Source organism: Hylaeus volcanicus, chromosome 7 (assembly GCF_026283585.1).
Source record: "Hylaeus volcanicus isolate JK05 chromosome 7, UHH_iyHylVolc1.0_haploid, whole genome shotgun sequence".
In the NCBI taxonomy this organism is placed as follows: domain Eukaryota; kingdom Metazoa; phylum Arthropoda; class Insecta; order Hymenoptera; family Colletidae; genus Hylaeus; species Hylaeus volcanicus.
This window is the reverse complement of record NC_071982.1, coordinates 150,489-176,598: the sequence shown is the minus strand read 5'-3', so window position 1 is coordinate 176,598 and position 26,110 is coordinate 150,489. Positions and strand designations below refer to the sequence as shown.

Sequence of the window (26,110 nt, the reverse complement as noted above, 5' to 3'; positions counted from 1 at the left end):
ATGAGGCGCATCTCTCGCGACGATTCGTCGTCCCCTTTCAATTACGCACCATCAAGAGTCCTTTGTACGCATATATACAGCCTAAATAGACAGTCATCCGATTACTCTGACAGTACTCGTTTTCCGGTATTATGATGATATCCTCGCTGGAAGGATGTGGCTGAAAGAACAAGACCGATACGCGTTACGGTGGCTCTCCGATGTCTACTATACATACACCATATACTTTTCACAGAGATTGTTACGTACATAGGGTTCCATTTGTTTGGTCTCCCTGTAGAATGGGTCCGCAACCTGCCACGTTGTCATAATCCCCAAATCGATAACTAACAATACACCGACCACCATAAATAACTGGTAATCCTTTATGACCTAAACGGCGAGAGACGTATGTATACATATTACCAGCGTAATTTCGTTAGTTTGGCCGTGCACGAGCTCGAGATCGACTCCCGTGTACCGTATCGTGCTCGAGAACGTGCAAACCATCTACCGCGTATCGTACCATCTACGATTAGAGATGTTGAATTCGTCGAGTATTTTTATATATCATCGAAATCAATTTGAATTAACGTGTAAGCGATCGCTGCAAGACGCTGCAAGACGTTGCAAGCGTCGACGAGCGGAAAAGAATCCAAGAATCAAGCATCCCTCTCTACGATACGATACGTATCATAGTCGAGGAAAAGGTTGGCCGCGGCTCACCTTTTTATTCAGCTTAACGTCGGTGAAGATGGAATGTACCCGCCATGTTTTCGAGAACATGGAACCAAAGGCCAACGAGAAACCAGCCATCAGTAACCATGCTCTCGCGGTGCAAATATACGGAAATGCAGTTACACTGGACAGCTGTGAATCTAACCCAAGGAAAATTACACTGCTGTAGGTCAGCATGCATCCGACGATAATGAGGTTGTTTAAATGCGGCGATGACATTTTTATGTATCTGAAACGTTTAAGATGATCGATCGTGAGAACAAAGAATTAGAATATACCGGGGGGCACGAGTAAAAAGGATACGCGCGATCAACGAGTTTCCTCTTATCGTCGCGTCGAGTACGATATTTTCAAGCGGCTGAAAGTTATCGATTCTATAAAATCGAGTTCGGAAAACGCATTCGATTCTCGAATAATCACCTTTGATTTCTGTATTTAATATTGATGGCGAGAAAAATGGCCGCCATGACTATACCCACGCTAGCCGCCGATGCTAGCACCGCGTAAATCGTAATATTTACGGTGGTGTGCTCGGTGATATGAAGGGTTCGATCTTTCGGCGGTGACCGTCCTCTCCAAACCAAAGGCTCACCCCTGGTCAGGTCCAACATCTCGGTTACGCCATCGAATTCCCCAACCTTGACTTCGCTACCGCCTGCAATAACAAAACGCGTACAAATACAAATAGAAATAGTCGCGTGTTTGCCTAGGTGTCGATGTCGTTTCCCGTACTCACTTTGAAACTGTTTTAACAGAATGTATGCCTTTCGTTCGTTATCGTAGAAACGTACAGGCCCCTGAAATATCAAGCGCACACGTTTCAGATTGGCATGCTCGTGTTTGATCGTGATTCGTTTCAAGAATTTTTGCTAAAGCACGATTCCAAGTTGGTTTCGAGCACCGATTTCGAAGCGTGTCGTCGTCGTCGTCGTCGTCCTTCCGAATCCGTCCTTCGGTCTCGGTTAGTCGAAACAGCAAAACAAACGCGCTAAATACGCGACAATAAACGCGAGTTTACATTTACATACGGAGTAGGAGGTACCGCTTTAACCGTCGCTCGAGCGTAAACTTTCATTTATTTTAACGCGTTCCTCGAATATGAAAGTTGGGATTGTTGGAAAAGGTTGATTTATTGCGATTCGCCGGCCGGCGTGAACCGCTCGGCTCGCAGACCATTATCGATTCATTTGTCGTTGGTTCGTTTCTATGTTTTGTATTCCAGTTTGTAAGCAACCGAGTAACGAAAAGGACTCGGATTACTCGAAACCGAAACTAAGTACTCGTTTCGTCCTTGGTCGATCCAATTAAACCGTTATCTCGTTCCTCACCGTCACTCCCTCGAAACTGGTATTCCTGAGGGCCTCGAGGAAAAGCTTCTCCCAGAGCGCGTCTCTGTATCTGAAATCCGATATGGTCTGATTGCGACGATAGTGTCTTATCCTGCGCGCCACGTGCTGGATCGCCAGAGCGACCGCCCATATACCGTCGTACGTGTATCCGTGGAATCTCGAATACTCGGTGCCCCGTCTCGAGTCGTACTCGGCCTGATATTGCTTCGGCGTCTGTTGAACATTCGCAACGATTGCCGAACGATTCGTGTTGGAGGGTGGAGTGAGCGATAAGAAATAAGAAATACGAATGGTCGCGGTTACTTACGATCCCGGATACCGTGTAACGCTGTTCCGTCGTCAACGGGAGCAGATCAGTCAAAATGGCACCGTGAAGAGCTTCGGAAAGTTCCGTGGGAGCGCAACCGCCTCCAGGTCGAAGCCACCACTCCTCCGCGTACGTTCCCATGATTACCCATTGATATTTTCGCCCAAACATACCAAATCTGTAACACGCGAGTGCCTTCGGTTGAAAGTTTTCAACGTCGCGTGGAAAACTTTAACCGATCTACGCACTTGTACGCCTCGCAGAATATTCGTCTAGCCCAGATTTCGTTGAAATTTCCTAAAATTATTCGAACATCCTTTTCCTTCAGTTTCTCCAGGGCTGTCGTCACCTCCGTGGCGAAGCTCTGCGTTTCCACCACCTCCATTTTGCTGGCGTCTAAATCGGCGACCAATCTATTGTGAGCCTGGAAAGATGAGATGACACGGATCGTGACTCGAAACGCTTGAAAAATTCAACTATCCAACGAAACAATCACCGTAAGCGTTCAGCTTTTCTTACTTGCCTACATGTATCGTACTATGATTTCGTAATTCGTATACAATATAATAGAAATGTTAAAAGTTAAGTGCTGAACGGTCACCATATTCTCAGGCGTGCTCGTATAATCCGACGTGACCAGCTGACTCGGTAATCGGTGGAAACTTGAAATACTTACTAGGGCGTATCTTGGCTCGTTTTGGTAAATCGTACCAACTCTGGTCCAATTGAAGTGTATCAAAAGCGCTACGCGGGGAGCGTTGAACGCGTTCTCGGATGGCACCACTCGAAAAAAGTTCGGAAAGCTATTGCTCGTAAACATTGGATGCGTGTCCGCGTAACTAAGCTGTAACAAACAGAAACAAACACTCAAACACGTTGTTTACGCTTATTTACCTAATCTTACGATCGTCAATCGTGATGCGATCGAGTAAAAAGTTGCGCGACAAATGTTTCGTTTACCTGCGTGAGACGCCAATGCTTGGACGCCTTGGCGATAGGATCCGTGACGTGCGTGCAAGCTGCTCCGAACAGCATCACTTTGTGCGGTCCGCTGTGCATCATGTCGAAAAACGCCTTTACGCCGACGGCTGCATTGCACTGAAAGAAAATCGTGACATTTTTATACATGCTTTCTTTTCGGTATTGGAACGAATCGGGTACACCGGAAACGAGTAGTATGCTGTATTTTAAGCTAACCATTTTAAAACGTTTCCGCGGAAAGAGGGAAAACACCGCGTAACTCGTTCATCGAGTGCATTCCAAGTTATTCAATTTTTGAATACGCTTTCAACCTACTTTACCGACTCGCTTCCTCTATGGAGTCCCATTTTCTCCAGCTCGCTCTGCTCTCTATTTTTATTTCCGCGGCAGCGCATAGCAGTCGCATTTGCATAGTACGAACGTGTCCGGCACGTATATTTTACGATGACGGCCAGAAAACGTCGGGAGCAGCCCGGTAACAAATCCCATCTGTCAAAGCGAAGCTTCTCCATCGAGGATACTCCAAGACGAGCGGTTGGTCGAGTGCATATAAACTTGTAGACTCTGTACCCGTTAGGAATGAGAATAAAGAGCGAGAATCGAGCGCTCATCGAGCCGGTAAGCATTCTTTTTTCGGAAATAATTAGAAAAGGTATCGAATCGATCGTTTCACTTGGAGCCTCGACACCTCGATCCAATTCCGCCTCCTGTGCGATATCCTCTCGTGTACGGGAATCGGGACTACGACGCCGACACGAAGCGGACCGCCAGCGTCGCGTTCAAGTTTAAACGCCACGAGACGATGCACAGACCAAGATTAATGCGCCAAAACCGCCAGGGTCAGAATGTACGACAAGGGATATTTTATTTTTGTTGACCGCAGCAAATGTCGTGACATTTCCTTAAATAGTCTCGGGCTATAATTACGAACGCGCAACTTTTCAGCAAGGCTCGAGTCTCTTACATATGTATAACGTGTCGTATTTTCGGCAGGAGCGCAAGAAAATCTTTACGAACTTGTACGTGTACAATGAAGAACCGCACGCGTTGGTTTACGTTTGCTCGGCTGGCCCTTGCAATCAAAAACCTACTAAATAAATCCCGCGTATTTTTCGTTCGATCGGAATGCTCGCAATTGCCATGATTCGCGTGCTCTCTTCGAGCACGTTCACAGAATTAGCCGATACGTAACGTAGAGACACGAAAGCGAGAGATTGTACGCAACGTGTAGGCGACAGATGCGCTATAGTATATTGCATTTGGATACCACAAACGGCATACCGAGAGAGCGTCGACGTCGGCGTCGGTGTGCGCAGCGAATTAGCGATTCCTCGCGGATCGACGTACACGTTGGCCCAGTGAACTCGTTTCAAAGCATTTAAGCCCAAGTCGCTGGTATTAATTGCACGTCTACGTCACATGCGGTTGCCTCGCAACCGATACCGAATCTCCGTATCGATGCCAATTTCCAGTTTGAAATTCCATTATCTTCGTCCTAGCCAGCGTATTTAATTCATAGCTTTTCGTCGTCGCCAGATCTCTCCAGGTCCGTTCGTACATGCTCCGCGTCTACTTTGACTTTGACGTTGCCGCGGCGGCGTTAGTCGACGGAGAGCTCTGTTATCGAGCGCGAGTACGTTCTCGCGCGTCCTCGGCAAACTTGTTTTCATCGTCGCGTTGCGTCGACTTTCGATAGTAAATCAAATCTTTCGAGCACACGCGTTTCAAGTGTTTGAAAGTTGGATGGATTCTCGGTATCGCTGTGTACTCGATCGCGAGTCGCGAATCTCGAGCAGTGGGGAACGCAACGCCTCGACTGCTCGAGGTGTTGGCTTCGGGCCATCTACTATCATCCCTATCCACTATCCACCGTCGGAAAAGGAGAAACGGTAACAAACATCGAAACCGTGTTTTCCCGTTCCTAGTTACGCCTCTGAAATAACGTTGATACTTTGAAAGGAGCTTTCAGCTTGTTCGTTACTTGTGACGACAGGCGTTTCCTTGTATAGGTGTCTTTTGTAATTGGGACGTTCTTGTTGTAAACACCGATAAAAAGTATATTTACGCAAGGTTAAGGCTTCACGCGCGGGCTGAGAAATTTCTACTCGTAAAAATACGATCGTCCGATTTTATGATAGCTGTTATGTAGGTGTAGTACTAGGATTCGTAGCGTTACGGTAACGCTAAACCTGCACTCGTTTAGTCAACCACCCGTTATCTCGAGCCTCGCACGCCACTGGACAAGAGGATTAAAGACCAACTCCGTTCTATAATTTTCTTCTATCGCGACCGCAGCTATTAATTTTGCTCCAGTCTAGAGCCACTTTCCACAATTCTAAATAAAACGAAAGAAATTTCCTTTTCCGAGTTCTGTTCGCAGCTCTTCTTTTCGACTTGGACTTTTCTTTTTCTTAGCGAATTAGTCGCGAAACGATGATACGCGTCAGGTTTTTCGTTCATTTACAAAGTTTACTCTCTGCCAATCGTTGCGTCGTTATTTACCTACTTTTAGTTTGAATTACGCTCGATCAAACACTGGACGATCGCCTCTCCATTCCTGCCATTTCAAATTCATTTTGACCCTCGCCTCGGTCCAATTTACGCTGCGCTACCATGTCGCGAGTCACGGACCTACAATTATTTTACCACAATGGAAAATATTTCGAGGACCAGTTTTTATCGGCTACAACCATCGAGTTATCGGATTATGGACGATCGAACGTAACGCGATTCCAACGAGCTCGGCGCGGCGATCGGACGTTGCATTGCGATTGCTTAAAAGTTGTAAAAAGAAAGCAAAATGGTATTGTATTTGTTCAGCGTTAAATTTCGAGAAATTCAAAGTTTCGGGCTGAAGATATCGCGAGTTTCGCTTTGCTGTACAGATCCGGCAGGCTCTAGTATTTCCAGACTACAATCCTGGTATCGTAATTGGCTGCGTCGAGAATTGTAGGAATGCGAAAGGAATCGAGATCCATCGCGTGCTTCCAGCATCGTATTATATAACGGCCGTTGCTAGAAAAAAAGAATAAATAGAGGAAAAATGGAAGGTAAACGAGTCGATTTCATTGAAACGAAAGGTATGCGCGTGCACAGTAGGTAGAATTTTTGATTAATTTGCTAACGGGTTACCGAATCACGACAGATTGCTCGAGCAAACGTACTATTCTTCCAAGGATCGAGTAATTTACAGCGAGCTTACTCGTGCGGAATACGTATCCGTATACGTATTCGAAACCGTTTGCCGGGAACGCTTTTGCTTTCGAGAGCGTTACTCGTTTACAAAGTTGTCGCGCGTCTGATTCTTCGAGTTTTGCAAACGTGACCCAGATAATTATGCACGCGCATATACGCGAACATCGAACGGATGTACCTTTGGTCATTGTTGCAGGTACACGGGGTCAGGAAAGCGGGAAATTTAGCGAGACCACTGTTGCATGCCGATATGCCACAGCAATTCGATAATCAGGACAGTTGGCATCGCTTCGTCTCGCGAAAGGTTCGCCCGCGAATAACGAGAGACCTTGATCGATGCATCGCGAGATCGTTTCTATCGGTTGGAAGTTGTGCCGGCATCGGCGTCGACGATAGAAACATTGCTATAAATATCTCTCGGATTATTTCAATGGATCGACAATTGTTTCAGGATATAAATTTAATTTATATTAGATACGTAACAAACGTTTGTTTCTTCCGGTATAATCAATTTTCCGTTAGATCGAAGCGCAACGTTAACCTCGAAATATTCGTCCCGCGGTTAATTACGCCATTACGATACAACAGTCAGCCGTGGGATAGTTTAGGGCCTTTGGGAAATAGGATATCTCGGATAGGAAGCAAAGTTTGCCAAGTAAACGAAAATGCTAACAGCGTTGGCGTGGGTACAGTTTCGAGCGACAATGACAAAGTTTGTGGCAAGTTTTATTGGATCGTACGCAAAGATAATTTCTCCGCGTGTTAAGGGAGCTTTCAACCCGAGAATAGCCTGGCATGCGATATTCCAAGATGCTTGGAATCCCTTATATCGTCCGGAACCACCGGTATGGGCAGCCCGGTGGAAACTCGTTCGATTCCATGCCGATCTTCCATCGGGTTCTTCCTCGCTGCCGTAAACCAGAGACTGTTGCGTACCGTATGTGCGAATCTAGTCGTATTACCTAACCAACCATATATGTATCAATGTACTCGTATGTTACGTAGATACGCAGATGTGCAAGTTACGCTAGCTCGAAAGTCGTTAAACTTTCCGATTTCGAGAGATTCCAACTCTTTGTCTTTATCGACAAAGGTAGTTTACGCTTTACACCATCGCGGTCAAAGGCTGAAACCGATAGAGCGAAGGGTAAAGCGCAAAGTCTAAGACGCGCGGGCCGTGAGTAGTGAGTAGTGAGTAGTGAGTAGTGAGTAGTGAGCAGTGAGAAGTGAGAAGTGAGCACGGACGGGGCACCTTCTCGACCTATATCGCGTCGCTTTGTCGTGACTCTGCTGCCTATTGTTTGCAGACGCCGCAACTTTATGCATCGATTACCCAGAGACCAATTTATATAGAGTGTTTCGTAGCTCGAACAAGTAGTCGGTAGAGAATGGTGGGAAATTTTCGGAAGACATAAAGAACGAATGTACAAACCGTCTAATATTTTCCTGCAATCTTCTAGATAAATTCAAGCGTGGTTAGTTCTGTTTCTCAAACACAAACTTTTCATTATTCCGTGCGTAATCGTTTGTTTTTCTAGAAATGTGAGATGAAAGAATCGTTTCGAAAGTCCAAACCGTATCGCAAATTATTAACCAAGTTGCGTGGGTGTCCAACAATATTCTGGTTCTATCTATCGATAGGTCAAAGGTCGCGTCGGTCAGGTGTACGCATGCGTATCTCGTGCATGCGTTTAAATGGTGTACGAGCATAAATTGATGTAACAACCCATGCAATTTACGATGTCCCGTAAACTACTCTGGGCCGGATAAGTGTACGAATTGCTGGTGTTGATCAATTCGATGAATAGCGAGCGATACTAGAGCGGCAATAAATCGTCCAAGGATAGCGCCGCGATTCGCGAGAGACACACTCCCTTACCTGCAACAGAAGAACACGATCCGATTAGCGATCGCGAGAGACGATTCGCGGATAATCGATACGTAGCATCGGTATTTCGATAGTTTCGTATTCGTATATTTATACGATAGAGTAAATAAACGTATCTTGGACGCTTTGGTTAAATCTGGAAAAATTGCGAATACGCGAAACGATCCGTGCGCACGGTTATATCCGTTTCGCTTGCGAATATTTTTGTCGATCGATTCGGAAGCAATAAAGGTCCCGGGGGCGAAGCTCTAAAGGGAACGAGTCTACTATCGGAAAATAAGAATCGATCGAGTGTTCTAGAAAATTAGTCTCTCGTTGCGTCGAGTGCACGATAAATAACTCTCGAGGCTCGATGTATATCGGTTGGTTGCTTTGCGTAATAATTTACATCGAGTATTCCAAAGCCGTTGCGACCTCTGCGAGCAAATGTTACTTACGCTCGAGATCATTTTAATGTTAAATCACGTATAAAAATGCTACCAGCAAACTAAACTTTAGTTTGCTTCCACATTTCTATATTTCCCTATTTCTTACTCGACTGGCCAATCCATCGAACGAAGAAATTAATCTCGCGAAACGTTTCTTCGAGTTGTTCAACGCGAATCGTTCATCGAGGTATCGGGGAAGATAGTCGACGATCGACGACACCGATCGCAATTGCGTTTAACGCGGTTCGATCCCATCGTTGGCTTTCAATGGAAAAATGGATCGAAACCTCGCGTCGTTGTCGTTTATCGTTCGAGCTACCGTTAAAAGCCAGATCGTGTTTTGATAAAGCGGCGAGTACGATAACGTTGCGATTCTCGCGGGACACGGGTTAACCGGTATTTTAGCAACTCGTGAAATAATAAAGCAGCGATCCCAGTTTAAACCAACTTTGAAAGCGAGACTCGCTCGCCTCGCCTCCTTTCGCTTGGTATCAGTTTCATCGGTCCATTCGATGCTTTTAACCAAAACATACCGATACACTTTTATTAATTCTTCATCGATAATTCCAATGTGAAACGCTTTCTTTTTCTTCGAATAAATTCTGACCAAGTGTTGGTTTTTAATCGGAAACGCCTCGACGAAGAAAGTTGAAATTGAAACGGCGCGGCGCGGCGCGGCGCGGACGCGGGCGGCACGCGTCGAGAAATTTGTTTCGGTTCGATTTAGAGGAATTCGCAACGGTACCCGATATCAGGAGTTTGACATGCATCGAACCGGGGTGAAAGCGATTTCCCGAGTTTGTTTGGTGAAATCCGTCTCCCTGGAGGATGCCGTGGCACAACTCGCCGCACCGCGCCGACTGAAACGATTCATGCAAAAAGTCTTCGTGTCGAATGTCTATTTTCTTGGTCGCAAATTCCCCTTGCCTTCGTTTAAACTGTTTATTCGGAAACGTGCAGAAAAAGTGGTTAATCGTTAAACTTTTCGTTTATTTTTCAAAGCTAATAGACAGCCTTTTTCACAGGGTTTTCTATATATCCGAACGTTCAACAATTTCAGCGGGTACCGCGGTTATGAAAACCGAGACGCTGCTCCATAGAAAACGGATGACCTACATCGATCCAACGAACAACCAGAAATAGATTTTTTAACGTTAACAGGAACGAATATGTCTTCCCTTTTATGTCGTTGGTTCGTTTCTAAAATCCGTCAGCCGCCCTTTTACCGTCCAAACTTTCCGATGGAAAATCGAGGTTCTATCGTGGCTTGATCTGGTCCGAGGGCGTTAGGGAGAGAGAGAGAGAGAGAGAGAACCGTTCTCCGGGGAAGGAAAGCTGGCGCGAGAAAGGGAAAAAACGGCTTTGAAGCTGGTCATATAGAAACGAGCGCGTTTCCACGTCTGCCAACTTTCCCCGCTTTATCTCGGAATTTCATACTTGATCCGAAAAGAGATGGATCTTTCTTCTCGAATTAACGCGGACGTTTGAATGCGACCTTGTAATAAATCGACAGTTTCAACGTTGCGGAAACTTTGCTCGTTACAATGTCTTCGACGCGTACAAATTACCCTTTTTACTCTTTGTAAAAATACGGGAAGCGCCGCAATTGATCTTGGCTCTCTGTGTTTTCGGTCTGACAATGAATTCTTACGTGGCTCGATTATCGATCGCGACTCTTTATTCTCTTCGCGCAGTGCACTCGTGCTTTTACACGTGCCGAGAAACCAATTCCCTCCTCTAGAAGGATATCCGTTGTCCATTTCGAATGACGTTCTTTTGGAATTTTACCATTTAGTCCAAGTGTTGGCGATCTATTCTTCTTTTGAACCTCGTATTCGATACACAAAGTTGATTCGTGCCGCTTGCGCACACGATTCTCTATCGACTTTCATCAGTATCGAGATGTTTGTCTATATTTATATCCGCGTCGCTTCTTTCTTCAAAAGGGAATCTTAGTCAAAATACAATTTTCCAAAGCCGTAAGACGTCTTTGTAGTAGCTACGATGGGACGATGCGATGCGACGCGGCGAGGTACAGCCTCTTTCCGAATTGCACGATGAATTCAAAGTAGGTCGATTTTTCTATCGATGATACGAAGCGAGCTAACCGTCGCTAGTCTACCGAAAACTTTATTATTTATCGTACTACGCAAGTACAATGCGCGTCGGAGAAACGAAAGAATAGCTCGACATTAGGTCGGAAGTATGAAACGATAAATTCCGTTTCCATGACGTTTTCGGTTCTGAAAATTCGTCTTCACTTTCGCGAACTTGCCATTCCCAACAGAGACAAAGGGAATCGTTCCGAATGTCTAGACCTACTGTATTTTATACCGTTAGGTTCCGTTCGACAGCGTTTAGTTAGTCGCGTATAAGACGAGATATGTAGACGCGTGGCTAGAAATTCGATATGCAAATAGGATGGACATTTTACATAGTAGTAGACGCGACATGACAGTACACGCATAGCTGTGGCCTTCTCGGGTCTCGTGATCGTAACGGACGAGTATGTGAATCACAGGTGCAAGCAAGGCTTTCGACCTTTCGTCGGTCGGACTTTCACGGATGGAAAAACACATGCCATGGAAGGAAGGAAATTCCTGACCCGCGGCAAATGGAATTCTAGCTTCTCGCGTTTAACCGTACGCATTCGCGCAAAACGCGCTGCACAATGGCACGTTTAAACCGATTTCCTGCATAATTCCTAACATTATCGTTATCGGAGATTAAATTTAGAGGTAACCGATATCCTCGAATATATTAGTTCGGTTATGTACTCTGCGATATGGAAGTTTACAGACACACTTTATAGCCAGCAAGATTGACAATTTCGACGAGTCGATGGAACGCATCGGTGTCGATATTTCGTCTGCGAGCGCGTGACTCGTCGACGAAACGTGAACGTGCACGTGCACGGTCGATTACTTGGACGTTACAGAGCAAATCAGGTAATTTGCTTCGTTTCCGTACCTCATATACGATTTCTTGTTTATCACTGAATTTGAAAGGTTCGCTTATGAATCCGCAACCGAATCTTCCTACGAGTAAAATAAATGATCCACCGACATAATTATTTTCAATCGCGAAGAATCGTTTCACGTTGGTGATTCCAAGACTCGAGTAACTTGTTCCTTGGAATGTTCGAGGTCGTTCGAACTGTACGTATTCGGACGAATAAAGAGGGCTACTCTTCGTTTAAGTGGACAGACAACGTATAAAGAGAGCGAAAACTGGCAGAGTCGTGGTGTGTCTGACCGAGCCGGGCCGGGCCGGGCCGGGCCGGGCCGGCACTACTTGGAAAATGAAGAGCGAGTCCTCGTTTCGGGCGTGGTCAGCGGTTTTGTTGGCACGCCACGATACAGGGGACGAGCCTCGTCTATTAGCCTAATTTACTAGTGGTAATTTTCGTTGGTTTACTTGGTCATTTTTGCCAACGACTGGCGTGCAACCCAACGATTTCGTTTCATCGAGAAACGCGATGGGATCTCCGATGCGAGAGCCTCAAGGATTCCGGATTAACGTCGCCGTTTTGCGATTAAAGCAAGTTTGTTTGCGCAGCGCCCAACTGAGATTAACTTGGACGAACGACGGGTAAATCCTCACTTGTCACAGATCACAGTTGCATCGTAAACGTAGCATCGTAACAAGAGAGTATCGGCAGACTTGGATAAGATGGTGAAATTCCACCGATAGACAGTTGGAAATTCCGGCACGCGGTCCAACATCCTCGCCGCGATCGCAACCATGGCAGATTATCCGTGTAATCCAGCAATTCGAGGGCACGATAACGCTCGTTTGTTCGCGAAGCCGGTACCAGATACACGCTACTGGTCTCGTATCCCAGTCTTGTTTTTCTCGGTACACGATGCACCTTCTGATCACCGAGCGAGTGGCTTTTATTTCGAAAGGTGCCAAGTTGCCTAACTTTACTACGATATAACACTGGTCTACCAGCCTTACTCTTTCCACTCGTTTCATTCTTGCATTTGCATTTGCTTAGATAGCTCTCTTCGTAATTCTCCCATTAGGAATACCAGTAGTTGGTTGAGTCCCCTCCTCTATTTCGGCTCAGGTATTTCGGGATTGCTAAACCTGCACCGTAGCTACGATCGAATCACCGACCAATTTTTGTCTACGCAACAGTTCCGCGATAGTTGGTCGCCTTTGCGAAACAATCTCGAGTTCCCTCGTTTTTACCTTCGATTCTATGTTGGCCAGACGCGCACGTACCGTTGCTCATTCTCTCGTTCCCGACGGGAATGATAAATTCAAAATCCAATTTAAACATCGCGACGTTGACGGACGTTTCTATTTCGCTCGCTAGAGAAACGGTAGGACGAATTACCTGGCCAGCACGAGAAGTCTGGTTTCTTTCTATTTCGATCCCTATCGACAGCTCGCGCCCGTCAACATTTGCGTTACCGTCGACAGACTTATACAAAAGAAGAATTATTATTCGCTCGTTATAAATTCTCTTACTTTTGTTCATCGATAAAAGGAAATTCCAATCGTTCCTATTGCAACGCGGGCTATTCGTTCACGCTTGTATTCTAATTCGCACACATTACAGAATCTTATTTCTCGAAAAAAGTACGCATGTATTGTAACGTACTGTAACGCATCGTACCTGTCGAAACAACAACACTGCTTTCCGGCTAATTAACATCGAATTCACGCTACGCGATAGTCGAGAACTCTCTATTAGCTGCAAAGTGCATTCAACTATCGTAATCCTAATGTACATAGTTATACATATGTAGTAGAAGAGCGGTCATGATTACAGCTACATGGACGCGCACGCGTCCTATTCTCCTCGTCCAATTTCTATTTAATACGGAAAGAAATCGGCCAAAGTATCGCGCTTTCAAACTATCTATACACCCTCAGGGGCTGTAGCGGTGTTTTTATAAGCTACAGTACGGGCTTAGCAACCCCGAGGTACCCGAGCTAGAGATGAGTTGAGTTGTTCGACTCTTCGTTAACGCAACAACTTGGAAACGAAACGAAGCGAAACGGAAATTTCGAAACGCGAGGTCCGAGGGAAGCGTTGGAAAATTTGAACGTGCTCGCATGCAACATTATTCCAACCGAGTAATCTTCTTTGCATTGGATCTTTCGTGGAAGACTAACATCCGCTCGAATCGCATTAGCTGCTTTAGACCTTTTACCCACTATTCTTACCAGGTTGTTTCCTCGTCGCTTAAATATCTCGTGGCTTTTTAGCGGTTTCGTTCGAGTAAGAACGAAACGTTGTCGGCCGATCAAAATAAGCGAATAAATCGAGGACTTTTCAACGAGCGACCATTTTACGAAAAAGCGTCTTGGACGTATCCTAGAACCGACCGACGCGACCATTGGCGTCGGCGTCGGCGTTGGCGTCGGCTTCGCGTCGCCAGTTGTTTGCTGGCCCGAGCTCTCGCAGAACAAATTTCTCCTTTGGTCTATCTTGGTAGTTGCAGAGTTGGCTGTTGTCGTGCCGTGGAAACGGTTATGCGTCGAGAATGTTACTGCCGGGAATGCATGGAAAACTTTAACCCTTCAACTTCTGTTTTCCGCAGTCACTCGAAAGTTATTCGAATACTCACCTCGCTTAAACTTTGCCCCGTATACCTCGTGTTCTCGCGGTCGCTTTCGAACGAATTCAATCTACTCGCTTCACGGCACTTTTGATTTAGTTACGGGAATGCGAATCGTTTCCGTTACCGAACAGAATTTTGCATAACGTTCACCGAGCTGGGACCCACTGTAATCCGTTCGTTTCTACTGTAGTCGTTGAGCGTAACAAAATCGTTACCGTCGTAGCAAAAGGAGTTGAAAACAACCGCCGCACCGGCTCGATTCTGCCACGTTTTTTTTTGCAGCACGCCGGACGGGGGGGCGGGGGGAGAGACTGGATATTAATTCGATTCCATGTCAGAAAAATCGAAACGGTCTGTTTTAACGATAAAACTTGACCGTTGCTCGTAATAAGACTCGACAGGAAGTTTGCGTCGAGTAAAAGCGAGACGGGAGGCGCTCGGTCGTCCCGGAAACGGGAAAATCCGGCGACGAAATACAATTTCCACACGGTTGACGCAAACTCCGTGGAACGCGGAACGAATTAACACCGTTCGCGTGCGACGATATTCCGGGTAATAAATTCCTTCGGGACGGAAGGTTTCAAGTTTCTAATAAAAGCTTTACTTAAAGCGGTTGGTATATATATCGCGTATACCGGTCGCGTTTATTTATGGAGATACTATCAAACTCTGTTTTATATCGATTCGGTGCACAAAGATGTACGTATTGTACGTCGCGTTAATCTCCAGGAAAGCAGAGAGATGCTATCGATCCGAAAGCAAATCGCGGAAATTGTGACTCGAGGGAACAAACTTGACGGTTCTTTGAATGCCGACAGCTCAATTATTAAAGGTTTGCGTGCGAATGCGAAAGAAGGATGTTTGGAACAGAATAGACAAACTTTACCTTTATACTTGATACTTTATATGTGGCAAACGGTTTTCCAGCATGTTGCCAAGAAACAACAAATAGACGATTTATTCGAGTCAAGTTTGTTCCGCGTGTAAAGCAACTCGAATAAAATGCGGAAAAACACGATTCGTTTCTCGTGGGCTCGATATCGCTCTATTCGATCGAGAGCAGCCAGATTCTGGGTTAGGTTTCTACGGCATTAACGAGTTTCGATCTCGATATTACGGCCCCGGTTACGTAATCTGAATGTCATTAAATAAGCTTTAACTCGAGATATTCCGAGTAAGTGTCTACGGCGATGGGGTCTTCGTCTCCGTCTCCGTCTCTAGAGTACGCCATAATCTCCGATCTATACGAGATATACATTATATTCCATCTCCTTTAATCCAGTAAATAATATTCTTTCGCCTACGATCTACTCTTGTTCGCATATCGCATCGAGAATCGCACATACCGAGTTGGTTGCATCGTTTCGAGAAAACGACAAACGGCTTAATATTACCATTGCGATTTTCTACGCAACCTATAAGTCGTTGTACGTATTCGCTGTAGGTTTAATTCGGCATTCGTCGCTCGTTTAATTAACGAACTTGGATTATCGTTCGACTCGAAACTAGAAAGCGAGGACGGAGATTCGGATTTGATCGCATTTCGGCACATCGGAGCTTGGCAGTGCATCGCGAACTGTGAAACGGAATTATTGACCGATGAGACCAGAAATGGAATAAAAAGTAGACCTCCGGTGAAAGAGTAGGAATTTGTTGAACAAGAATAGACGTCGAAGCTGCAGTTTGCTGATAAACGATACGATAATTGCGCGGAAGAATTGTTAGCGACTGGTTGAAATTGGAACCATTTGGCGATCCAAAAAATGCTCCTGTCGTTGCAACCTGCCAAAATAATGTTTCACTTGTTTCTCGTTTTCTTTCATCTTGGACGCTTTTACAGGCACGCGGGCCCAAATAACTATTGTATTTTACGTCAACAACAATTTGCACGGCAACGAAGCACGATATCGTTGACACGATCGTTGGAACGATAATCGTAAAGCGTGACATCGTAACATCGATGTCTGTTACTTGTTGCTACGTCCATGTTGCCTTTACCGTTCGCGATAACCGATAATCGGCTAACTAGCCCACTTTTCGACCGATCCTTGTTTGTCTTCCTCTATCGCGTTGCGAATGTATCCATGCACGTATCCACTATCCAGGTCCACGCCTCTATTCATACGTTTCCGGATAGCTCTCTACAAATCCATCTATCTCGAATATATCTAACCATTCACCCATCGATCAATCCCACATCAACTATCCATTCGTTAGATATTATCGCGTTAACGCGCGCTTTTCTGTGCGATCAGAGATAGAGACTGTTACGATTTACATACGTATGCAAATGTCCACGATTCAAACGGTTTCTTTTGCGAGAAATACGCGGCCTGCTATTAATCCCAATTCGTACGTAATAACGATATCGTACAAAAATTGCTGTCGCGACAGGAGTCAATGTTCGCATAAGCAACTCGAGGGCTTGCTCCGACTCCGATGCCGACGCCGACTGGAATCGAATCAAGCTGATTCACGAGTGTATACAGAACGGTGAGACGAGGTGTGACATTCTTATTCGCGAAAGACCAACAACCGAATCCTTTTGTTCCATAATTATGTTGTTTATCGTTTCGAATTATGTAGACGGAAAAAAAGGCTTAAGAGTAACGGACCGATTCGTTTAGAGAACTCGCAATGTCGGGTGTCGCACGTCGCAATTCTCTTTGACCGCGAAACAACTGTACTCGTATATTCGGCTTAAAGAAGCTGATTAAAAAAGTGGACAATTTTAAATTTAGAACGATTCGCTTCTCGTGACACGCGATGGTAAGCGGGAAACATTCAGCCACGGGCCGAGTTTTATTTTTAATTGGCTCTTTCTCGCACGGCTTCCTGGTGAGATGGAAACGCTTGTCGTCAAAGAGGAAAACGGCGCGGTGCGGGCGTCCTGATAATCGGAAAAGGACTTGTCGAGCAATTTATTCTGAATTCATTGGTGCATTTTACATTTGCATTTAAATGGTTTATTATTACAACAGACATCATAAATTTATAATATTTCATCGGAATTTCATATCCGAGGATACCGAATCGAGGATCGAACCTTGTTTTCCCGTTTTCTTTTCTTTTCTTTTCTTTTCTTTTCTTTGTAACAATGTCGCGCGTATTAACGAGCATAATAGGTCGCGACGAGGACGGTTGAAAAACGCCGTTGGTCGAGTTTGATTCTTGTGTTAGCCCGATTAAATACGATGCAACATGCCAACGGCTCGTACGGTTGGTAGCATCTATAGGAACGTGTACGTGTAATTACACGTACACGATGGGAAGGGAATGGCTGGTGCCATAATTAACGAACCCTGGCCCCAACCCTCCTCGTCAACTTTCCGGATACACAAGCGTGATAATACTCAAAGTGAAATAATCGCGCGTGCCGTGCCGAGCCGTGCCGTGCCGTGCCGAGCAGAATAAATTTCTAATTTCTCGAATAATTCGCCGCGCACCGTCGGAATTTATCGACGAAACGAGCTACCAAACGATAACGGTCGCACCCGCTCGGAAATTGAGTCGCGTTCGAAATCAAGATTCGCAGATATCGCAAACTTACATCTAAATCGAACAGAACTTTGATTTACCGACTACGAATCGGCTTTTCAGCGATTAGTTATTGTCTACAAAAAGTTTCGACCGAACGATACCGGGCCGCGCCGCGCCGCGCCGCAAATAGAAAGTATTAGAAACAGCAACGCAAGTAGAGATACACGGTTATGGGGAGACGCGTTAGCCAACTGTAGCGTAGACATTCGATTGCATCCGTATCCTTGGCACTTTAGCGAGTTGCATTTTAAACGGTTCACGGATATTGCATTATATAATGCCGATTGTGCGCGTGTTTCTTGGAAACTGTAGATGCGCGACGTCCAACACGCTAAGGAGGTGCATCTAAAGCCTTTCACCCGATGCGCCAGTTATACAGCTTCCTTTGGTAATGAGGCAATTTGAAAATTTCTGTTTCCCTTTCAAAGCGATAGGACGCGGTCGAACGAGCATGGCCCGCTTTGTAGTCGTTCTCGTCGATTCTCTCTCAGTGGCTGGCTACTGCCAACACACCGATAACACAATCGATTCCGAATATTCCGAATATGTAGTTACGAGCGGAATGGACAGTTGCTCGTAGCCGTGATTCCTTTCCTACAATGGGATCGTAACCAAACCAATTTTTCTCCCATCGAACACTTGGCCGTACGATCGTATCGTACGTACACCCGTCGACGTCGGCGTCGACCGATAATAATACACGTACAACGTAACGTAGGATCTGCGAAAACAGTTTTGTTTTGTTTTTGTTTTTTTGCTTTTCACGGAAAGTATACGTACGTATCGTAGAATCGCGGTGACAGAAAACGGGGCAAAAGCGAAAGCAGCGTTCTCGCGAGAACGGCTTCGCTCTTATTCCGTCGCGTCCACTTGAAATTTCACTCGAGATTTCTCATTGTCGCGAAAAACCGATACACGAAACTTTCCATCTCTCGAGCACTCGTGACAGAGACCGCGAATCAATTAAACGGCCCGTTTCTTTTTCTCGTCATTTCTTTCGCACTCCTACCTATCCGTCCCGTTCGCGGAATTCTACATAGTACGATCGATTCCCGCGCGTCGCCTTCTTCGTTTCCTTACGTATTTAACTCATCGAAAATGAAGTCGTGCGTTGTTTGATGCAAAGCATCCACGCGCCGCGCTTAAATTACACCTACAAAGCGACGCGATAGCATCCATTCGTTTACGGAGAAACACGCAAATGTCTTATTCGTTGTGTTTACCGATTGATCCAGCTCTTCGAGAGCGTAGGTCTAACGAGGAGTTGCAAAGAATCGTGAAAAAAAAAAAAACAAAACAGTTAAGCTCTACGGTGGAAATAATTTCAAAGGCAGACTTTGGAGTAGCGCGATATTTGCTTAAAACGTTTCTCGGCATCCGGTGAAACAAACGAGCACTTTTACTCTTCATTTTCCCGCCTTTTCATTCGCAGTCCGTTTAACATGGAAAAACATTTTTCGTCGTTTTCAACGCTTCCTTTCCAACCCTAAGGGATTTCCGTCGTTTGACAAAAACGCAACATCGGCTGAACACAAGTATACATATATATGTATACATGTATATATACAATTTTACTGTACTGGTTACACGATGGAGGAAATCCAATCGCGCCGAAATTACGGACCAGATCGTGAGAAATAAAGTGGCCGGCACGAGTTATCGGAAAAAAAAGACATCGAGGTTTCGTCGAAATGTCCCTATCACAATGGAAGGAAAATTGTAATCCGTAAAAATCGACAGCCTCGGTAGATTTAGTCTCTCCGCAAGCAGTCCCTTTGCGAAGCGAATGGACAATGATCACAGCGAAATTTCGTTCACGATTGTCGATTGCTGATCGATATAAAGAATTTTAATTTGCTTTCTTTCGCCTTAAAACTTGAAATTCCTAACGAGTTTCTCTAATTGCCCGACAAAGTAAAAAACCCCCTCGGGCTTGGCCAACATGGCTATCTATAAAGACAACGATCGAACTTTGGCGACAACCGACGACCGACGACCGACGACCGACGACGCCGACGCTGACGCGAATCAGATCAATTTTCGTGGAAGCTTGTCTTCGTCGCGCAGCGATTATCGCCGACTCTCGTTCGTCCGATATTGATTTTCACCTTCATTAACGTCATTATGCTCGATAGCAGGAAGTTGGTACTAGGTAAACGGAGGAGCCGATAATTGGTCGATCGCGAAAGCCACTTGGCTGAAAAGGTTTTCTTTGACCGGGTCTCACGATCAGGGAATGGAAGCGTATCTGTAGAAATCGTAGATCGGAAAACGGTACTCGATTACCTTCGAAGACGGCTCGGAGGGGACAGCTGCGAAAGGTAGAGAGATTAAAGTTTCTCCAACAACGCGAAGGCGTGGGCGAGGGCGAGGGCGAGGGCGAGGGCGAGGGCGAGGCCGATGGTGATGGCAACGGCGACGGCGACGGCGACCGCGCGGCGACGCGCAACGGTTCCAGGGACAACGGTGGTTTCGTCTCGCGTCTGGTTCGGGGAGAACCTTTTCGCTCAACAAACGTGTCTCGAAGAATTTAATTATCGCACAACCGTTTGCCGTACGACGCCGTAACTTATGTAGGAATGCACGCATGATCGTTCATTTTCACAGAGTCCGCTTTAAAAGGATGCGACCTACTTTTTCACCGAGCAAACATGACTCGCGACCCACGCGACCAAGGGAAACGTCCTTTCGTCTCGTCGACGTCTCATCGTTTGGATTTTTTTTTTAAATTCCGCATTTTTACCAGAGCGTCCGACTTTTTCAGCCGTAGCCTTAATCTCCCCCCTAAAGCTCAGCCACCGATATTCGTCAGCCTTCCGTTTCACCGGTAGAGATCGAAAGGATTTCGAATGGTCTGCTTTAAACTCGATATCCTCCGTTGTATTTTAGCCAAGGATTTTCGAATTCGTTCGGATGACTTTCGATCCGATCCGACCCGACCCGACCCGACCCGACCCGACCCGGTCCGGCCCGGTGACGCGGGCGTAGCCTTGCGTTCATATCCGGCAACAATTTATGTCAGCTAACGAAGCGTGTTAACTTTCGTTGATTAACGCCTACCTCGAACGATCGGGTTTAATCCCAATTCCCGACAACGCGTTTACCCTAAACATCCTCGCTCTTTTACAGACTTTTGTTCGCAATCGAAACTGTAACTGATAATCGTTGGATTATCTCCGATTCCGTAGGAAACGTCAAGAGTCGGCGTCAACGTTGTTCTCTATCGATAACCGAGAAGCGTAGCAATGGGTTTGTTTTGTTCATCGGCGCAGCGTAATTTCCGCCTCCGGATCCAACATTATTACATTAGCGGAGACACTGGTTTTGATCATCGCCGGTCTAATGAGCCAGATAAACCGATATTTTTCCATTAAATCGTGACATTGCGTTTACCTCCTGAATCCTCGATTCTCCCCGCGGAAACTGTGTCGACTCGACAACTAAATTACCAGCTTTGGCATCGATCGTTCCAACAAACTACCGTGCTCGATAATGAACGTTTAATCGAATGGACCGCGAAATCCCGTGCTCGACGAGAAAACTTTCTTCGAAGACAACGAATCGAGTTATGGCACGATATCGCGATTCTTTACATTTATCGAGTCGACGCTATCGAGTTTCATCGATTAGACGCATCCTTTGAGAATCGCTATCGAATAGTTAACAGACAAGAAACGATGTCGCTGATGCCAATTGTCTTATAGCCTTTCTTCCGCTTCCGCGTGCTTGTCTTATTCTCGTTCTCGTTTACGTTCTCGTCAGGTTCCAGCATAGTCTCGGAATGTTCTCTTTGCTAACTGCTCGATCAGCGTTCGCGGCATCGTTCGTTTTCCGACTTTTCTTTTCCATCCCTACCTTCTCATTCTCCTTCTCCACCGCTGGAATAGACTCGTGATTCGTGATTATTCATGCTTCTCGTAACCTATCTTTGTTCGAGGAGAGTCTCGTTTCATCGGTCGAAGGGAAACCGTTGAAACAACCCTAACGAACTGCGACACGAACCAACTCGACGTTTGCTTTTGCTCGAATCGGTCGGAATCGTGGTCGGAACGGGTTTCCTGGATCGTGGATCGTGGATCGTCCGTTGATCGACCGCGACCGATAAAGATTTAAGGTACGATTGACCAATCGATTCGCGGCGTTTAAACTTTTCGACGGTTTCGAACCAATCCCTGGCAAACACGTTTCAACAGAACTCGTTTACTCCTCGAGCAACGAAACGTTGGACCATCAGTTTTCGAAATATTCTTAAAAGACACAAACGTTAACTCGTTTTCATCTGAAATGAAATGTTGGAAGAAATGTTCAGAGACCCGATCCAAGAGAATCAACTTTACGGTACGAAAGAAACAAATTCCGAGCCTAGTCTCGATCAAAATCGAACAAAGCTTCCTGTAAAAATCCAATGCTCCAGCTGTAATTTCATCGGGCCACGAGGATCCCTCGGCAAATTGCCTCGGCGAATTTCGATGCCAACCTCCCGTCTCGATTCCGTTTTGATTCCATTAAAGCGTTTTCTGCTCGCGGTTCGTTTCAATCCGACTACGGCGAAGAGTCCAACAAGGCATTCGCGAATCGACTCGGCTCGACTCGGTTCTAGACGAGATACATTTACAACCCTCCAGCAATATTTTTTAAAGCGTCTAGAAACTGCCATTTTAAACAGAAAATTCTAGTATCGTTTAAAAGCGTTATCTTGGAAAAATCATCGAAACGTGCGCTGTTTATCGTGGAAACTTTCCATCAAAGGTCATTTGATTGTCATAAAAAGAAAAACTCGTGCTCGTAACGCATTTCTCGGCATCTAAACTCTCCTTACCGCGGATGCGTCTTTTTACTTTGCGGTATATCGGTTTAATTGCGCGCGATACATTCACCGCGCGTCTGGCCCCATTGTAAGAACGTCAGCCGCAGAGAACCAACAACAACGGAGCCGTACGACGGCATTGTTTCGCCGAAAGAAACGTGGTTACATTCCGAGCTGGTTGAAAAAATGTCACTTGAACTTGGCGAGAAATTGATCGTAACGTTTGTCGTTTCCTCTAGTATCCGTCGATAGAGATCCGTCTGCCGCTAAACGCGATTAAACGATTAATTTCGTTCGAGAAACGATACGCGAGTACACGCACATGGATACGCGTGGCGCGCATTCCTCCGTTGCAACCAAGTGCATGCAGAGTGCTGCTTGTATCGATCATTAGCCACGATAAACGATGGCTCGTTCTCGCAATTACTCGACCTCGGCCAACGTGTCGCGACTATTGCGCTAACTTAGCGCCAATCGCGGATCGTTTGCACGGATAAATATAGTAATCCGTTTTATTCAGGGGATGATGGCTACCTTTATGATATTAAATTCTGTCTTTCCGACGACGGCGACGGCGACGCCGACGTGCCGAATCCTTAATTGTTCTCGTTTAGCGTAAAGTCTGTACGTATTTGTTGAAAATGTCGACTCGATCTCTCTAGCCTTTCAATTTTACACAGAGTATATCGTATTCGAATTTGGACGAAACATCGAGGACGAGTGAAAAGCAATCGATTGGTCGGGCGATTACCAGGGAACGTAGACGCGCCGCTACGCGTAGCCTAGTCGAGACAAGTAGAGCAAAGCTAGCCAAGAAATGGTAGGAGACCGAATACGAAAGAAGAACGAAACATTGGACCGCTGCAGGACGATCGACGGAACCCAGAGTATCTCGGGGCTATTGATTTTTCGCGTCGCGTCGCGTCGCCTCGCGTTGCACAGCGCAAAGGAAACTTAGTCCCTCGCGTTTTTTCTACGCGCATCGCAAGTTTGCCGATGAAAAGTTGACGGTCGTTGAGATGACGAAATAAATTTGCGCGCCGAGTTTGAGATTCGCGAGGCGGTTACGGCGTGGCGGTTCTCGCGTACGATGCCGTCGGCCGCGTCGTCGCAGCCCTCGACAATTCTAGTCATCTGCTCGTTGGAACAGTCGCAACCCCGTATCGATTCCGTTCGATCTTCGAGGACAACCGTCGAAATAGCTCCATCGACGTCGGCGATTTTGCCAACTAAGAAGAATCCATCACGCTAACGAAAAACCCACGTCAAATAACATTCCGATGGTCAAGTTGGATCCGTGGGAGAATCGTATCTAACGGAACGTCTGGGGCCGCGTCGACGGTGTAACGCAACATTTAAATTCGAGAAGAGGCGAAATTAAAACGTTATGCAAATTTGGCGAGTAGCCAAAAAAAGGCTGGCTTACCCCGAGAACGCATGTTTTTCATCTTGTTACTCGACGACGCGCATAAACTTTGCAATTATTATGAAAATGACTAAGTTGGTAAAGCGGTTCGGTAGATAAGTACGTTACGATTATCTTGGCCGTGGAGCATGCTCCGCGAGCAATAACCGGAAAGAAGAAGCGAATAATTCGCAGGCGTGTCACGTTCCCTTGCGCCGCGGCCGAATACATGTTATCCGAATGAAGCAAACGACCGTGTTTGTAAACATTTCCTAAACAGTCGCGGAACAATCTTAATTTCGCAGAGTTCCGTTTTGTGGTCGCTTCAACCAAATCTCAACTCGAGCGATTACATCGTAACTCTAGTTGCCGCTACCTTTCGACCTTTTCGGAGGCTATTCGATAAAAATTGTTCGTTTGGCGTGTTACGGGCGTATCTCGATAGTAGCGTAATTAAGAAAGTGAAAAGAGGTGAACGCGAGGGGAGAGAAGTTGATTGAATTCAGGATGAGGCGAACAGACAACGTCGCGAACATTATCTCATGGGAACACTCGCGCGGCGTACGCAAACGCCGACGGCGACGGCGACGGCGACGGCGACGCGAATAACCAGCAAATATTAATTAGACCCGGACAGATCCGATCTCTACTTCGGCGACTAATAAACGGTAACGACGACAACCCGGTGCCGCTGTCACGGTTCCATTTCGAACGTAACGATTTCGAGGAAACGCTTCACTTTCCTCGTAGACGCTTCGCAGGGCATCGGGTCTACGAGAAACGTACACAACATTCACACATTTTACACAAAATCACGTTTCTTTTACAAACCACTCAATTTCCACGAGTTTCGCGGCGTTTGCTCTCCGACGGCGACGCCGCGCCGGCTCCGATGTCGACGTATACGGAAGAGGATACGACTAAAAGTTTAAACGGTTCAAAGTTGAAAGACTGGAAAATTTACAAGAGCTTGTCGAGAGTGGCGCAACGCGTAGCGCAACCAACTTTAAAAATGATTTCGCCGAGGAAGCGTGTAAATAAACGCTGAAACGAGCCTTGCGAGCTCGCGGCGGAAACGGAAATAAAACTTGCGATGAATCGGACGTTGCGCGTTTAAAGTTACATTGTCCGAAAAAGTTTGAAACGCTACTGGAGAAAACCGCGCCCTCCGAGACGGAAAGGAGTTGGACGGACTTTCGCCGTTGACCAAATCCGCCGCAACTACCTTCCCGACCAGGGGAACGCGAGCTGGTTTCCAACTGGTGCTTTCCAACTTAGCGTCACGGTACCTCGACAACGAACCTAGGCGATCGGACCGTTGCCGTTGCGAGAATGTCGATTAGGATCGCTGGCGTTGGTTCTAACCTAGCCGTAGCACCACGTCAAACACGAAACACGAAACTCCAATTATTATCGATTTTCGAGCCTGATCATTTTCCTGCCGAATCCGCACGTCTCGAAGTGTACACGTCGATCGCGATCGATCCGGTGGTGCCTTCCGTTCCGTTCCGTTCCGTTCCCTTATTTATTAAAGCGTGTAACCACATACGTACAATAGTAATTAGACTAAAAGTTCTTCTTAAATAATTTTTTTCATTCTTCTGATCGTTACTTTGCTTTACATTTTTTTAATACCGGTTCCAGTATCTCTCGACTCTCGTATCTGCGGGAACCTTTTAGCCTCCCTGTAGCCTATACTCGTATCGTAGCTGCGTACACGCATGCTACAGTCCCTAAAGACTCGCGTCGCGTGTTTCAAGGATGATCGACCACCGGCAAATATGAAATTTCTTCGTTTGTCGCTTGCGGTAGAGATTCCAGAGATGCATGAGAAATTTCAATCCGCGAGGGTCTCGCGTGGGAACGTGTTGGGAATATGGAGGTATCCCGCGTGCCATCGCGCATCGCGGGCCT

General features: G+C 46.1%; 1 protein-coding gene across 3 annotated transcripts in view; it reads right to left on the bottom strand.

The window, feature by feature from the left end:
* Window positions 1-26,110, bottom strand: part of LOC128880541 (gamma-aminobutyric acid type B receptor subunit 2) — a 60,302-nt gene that overhangs the window by 5,284 nt on the left and 28,908 nt on the right. For 2 of the 3 annotated variants that reach the window (XM_054130755.1, XM_054130756.1), the window contains exons 3-12: window positions 3,334-3,471; window positions 3,050-3,217; window positions 2,622-2,797; window positions 2,374-2,551; window positions 2,046-2,279; window positions 1,454-1,514; window positions 1,138-1,372; window positions 706-946; window positions 250-372; window positions 50-160 (exon numbers count right to left, since the gene is read on the bottom strand). In XM_054130755.1, coding sequence (XP_053986730.1) covers window positions 50-160; window positions 250-372; window positions 706-946; window positions 1,138-1,372; window positions 1,454-1,514; window positions 2,046-2,279; window positions 2,374-2,551; window positions 2,622-2,797; window positions 3,050-3,217; window positions 3,334-3,471 — 1,665 coding nt within the window. Of the gene's footprint in view, window positions 1-49; window positions 161-249; window positions 373-705; window positions 947-1,137; window positions 1,373-1,453; window positions 1,515-2,045; window positions 2,280-2,373; window positions 2,552-2,621; window positions 2,798-3,049; window positions 3,218-3,333; window positions 3,472-3,669; window positions 3,871-26,110 lie in introns of those variants that run through there. The other variant, XM_054130757.1, reaches the window with a different exon arrangement.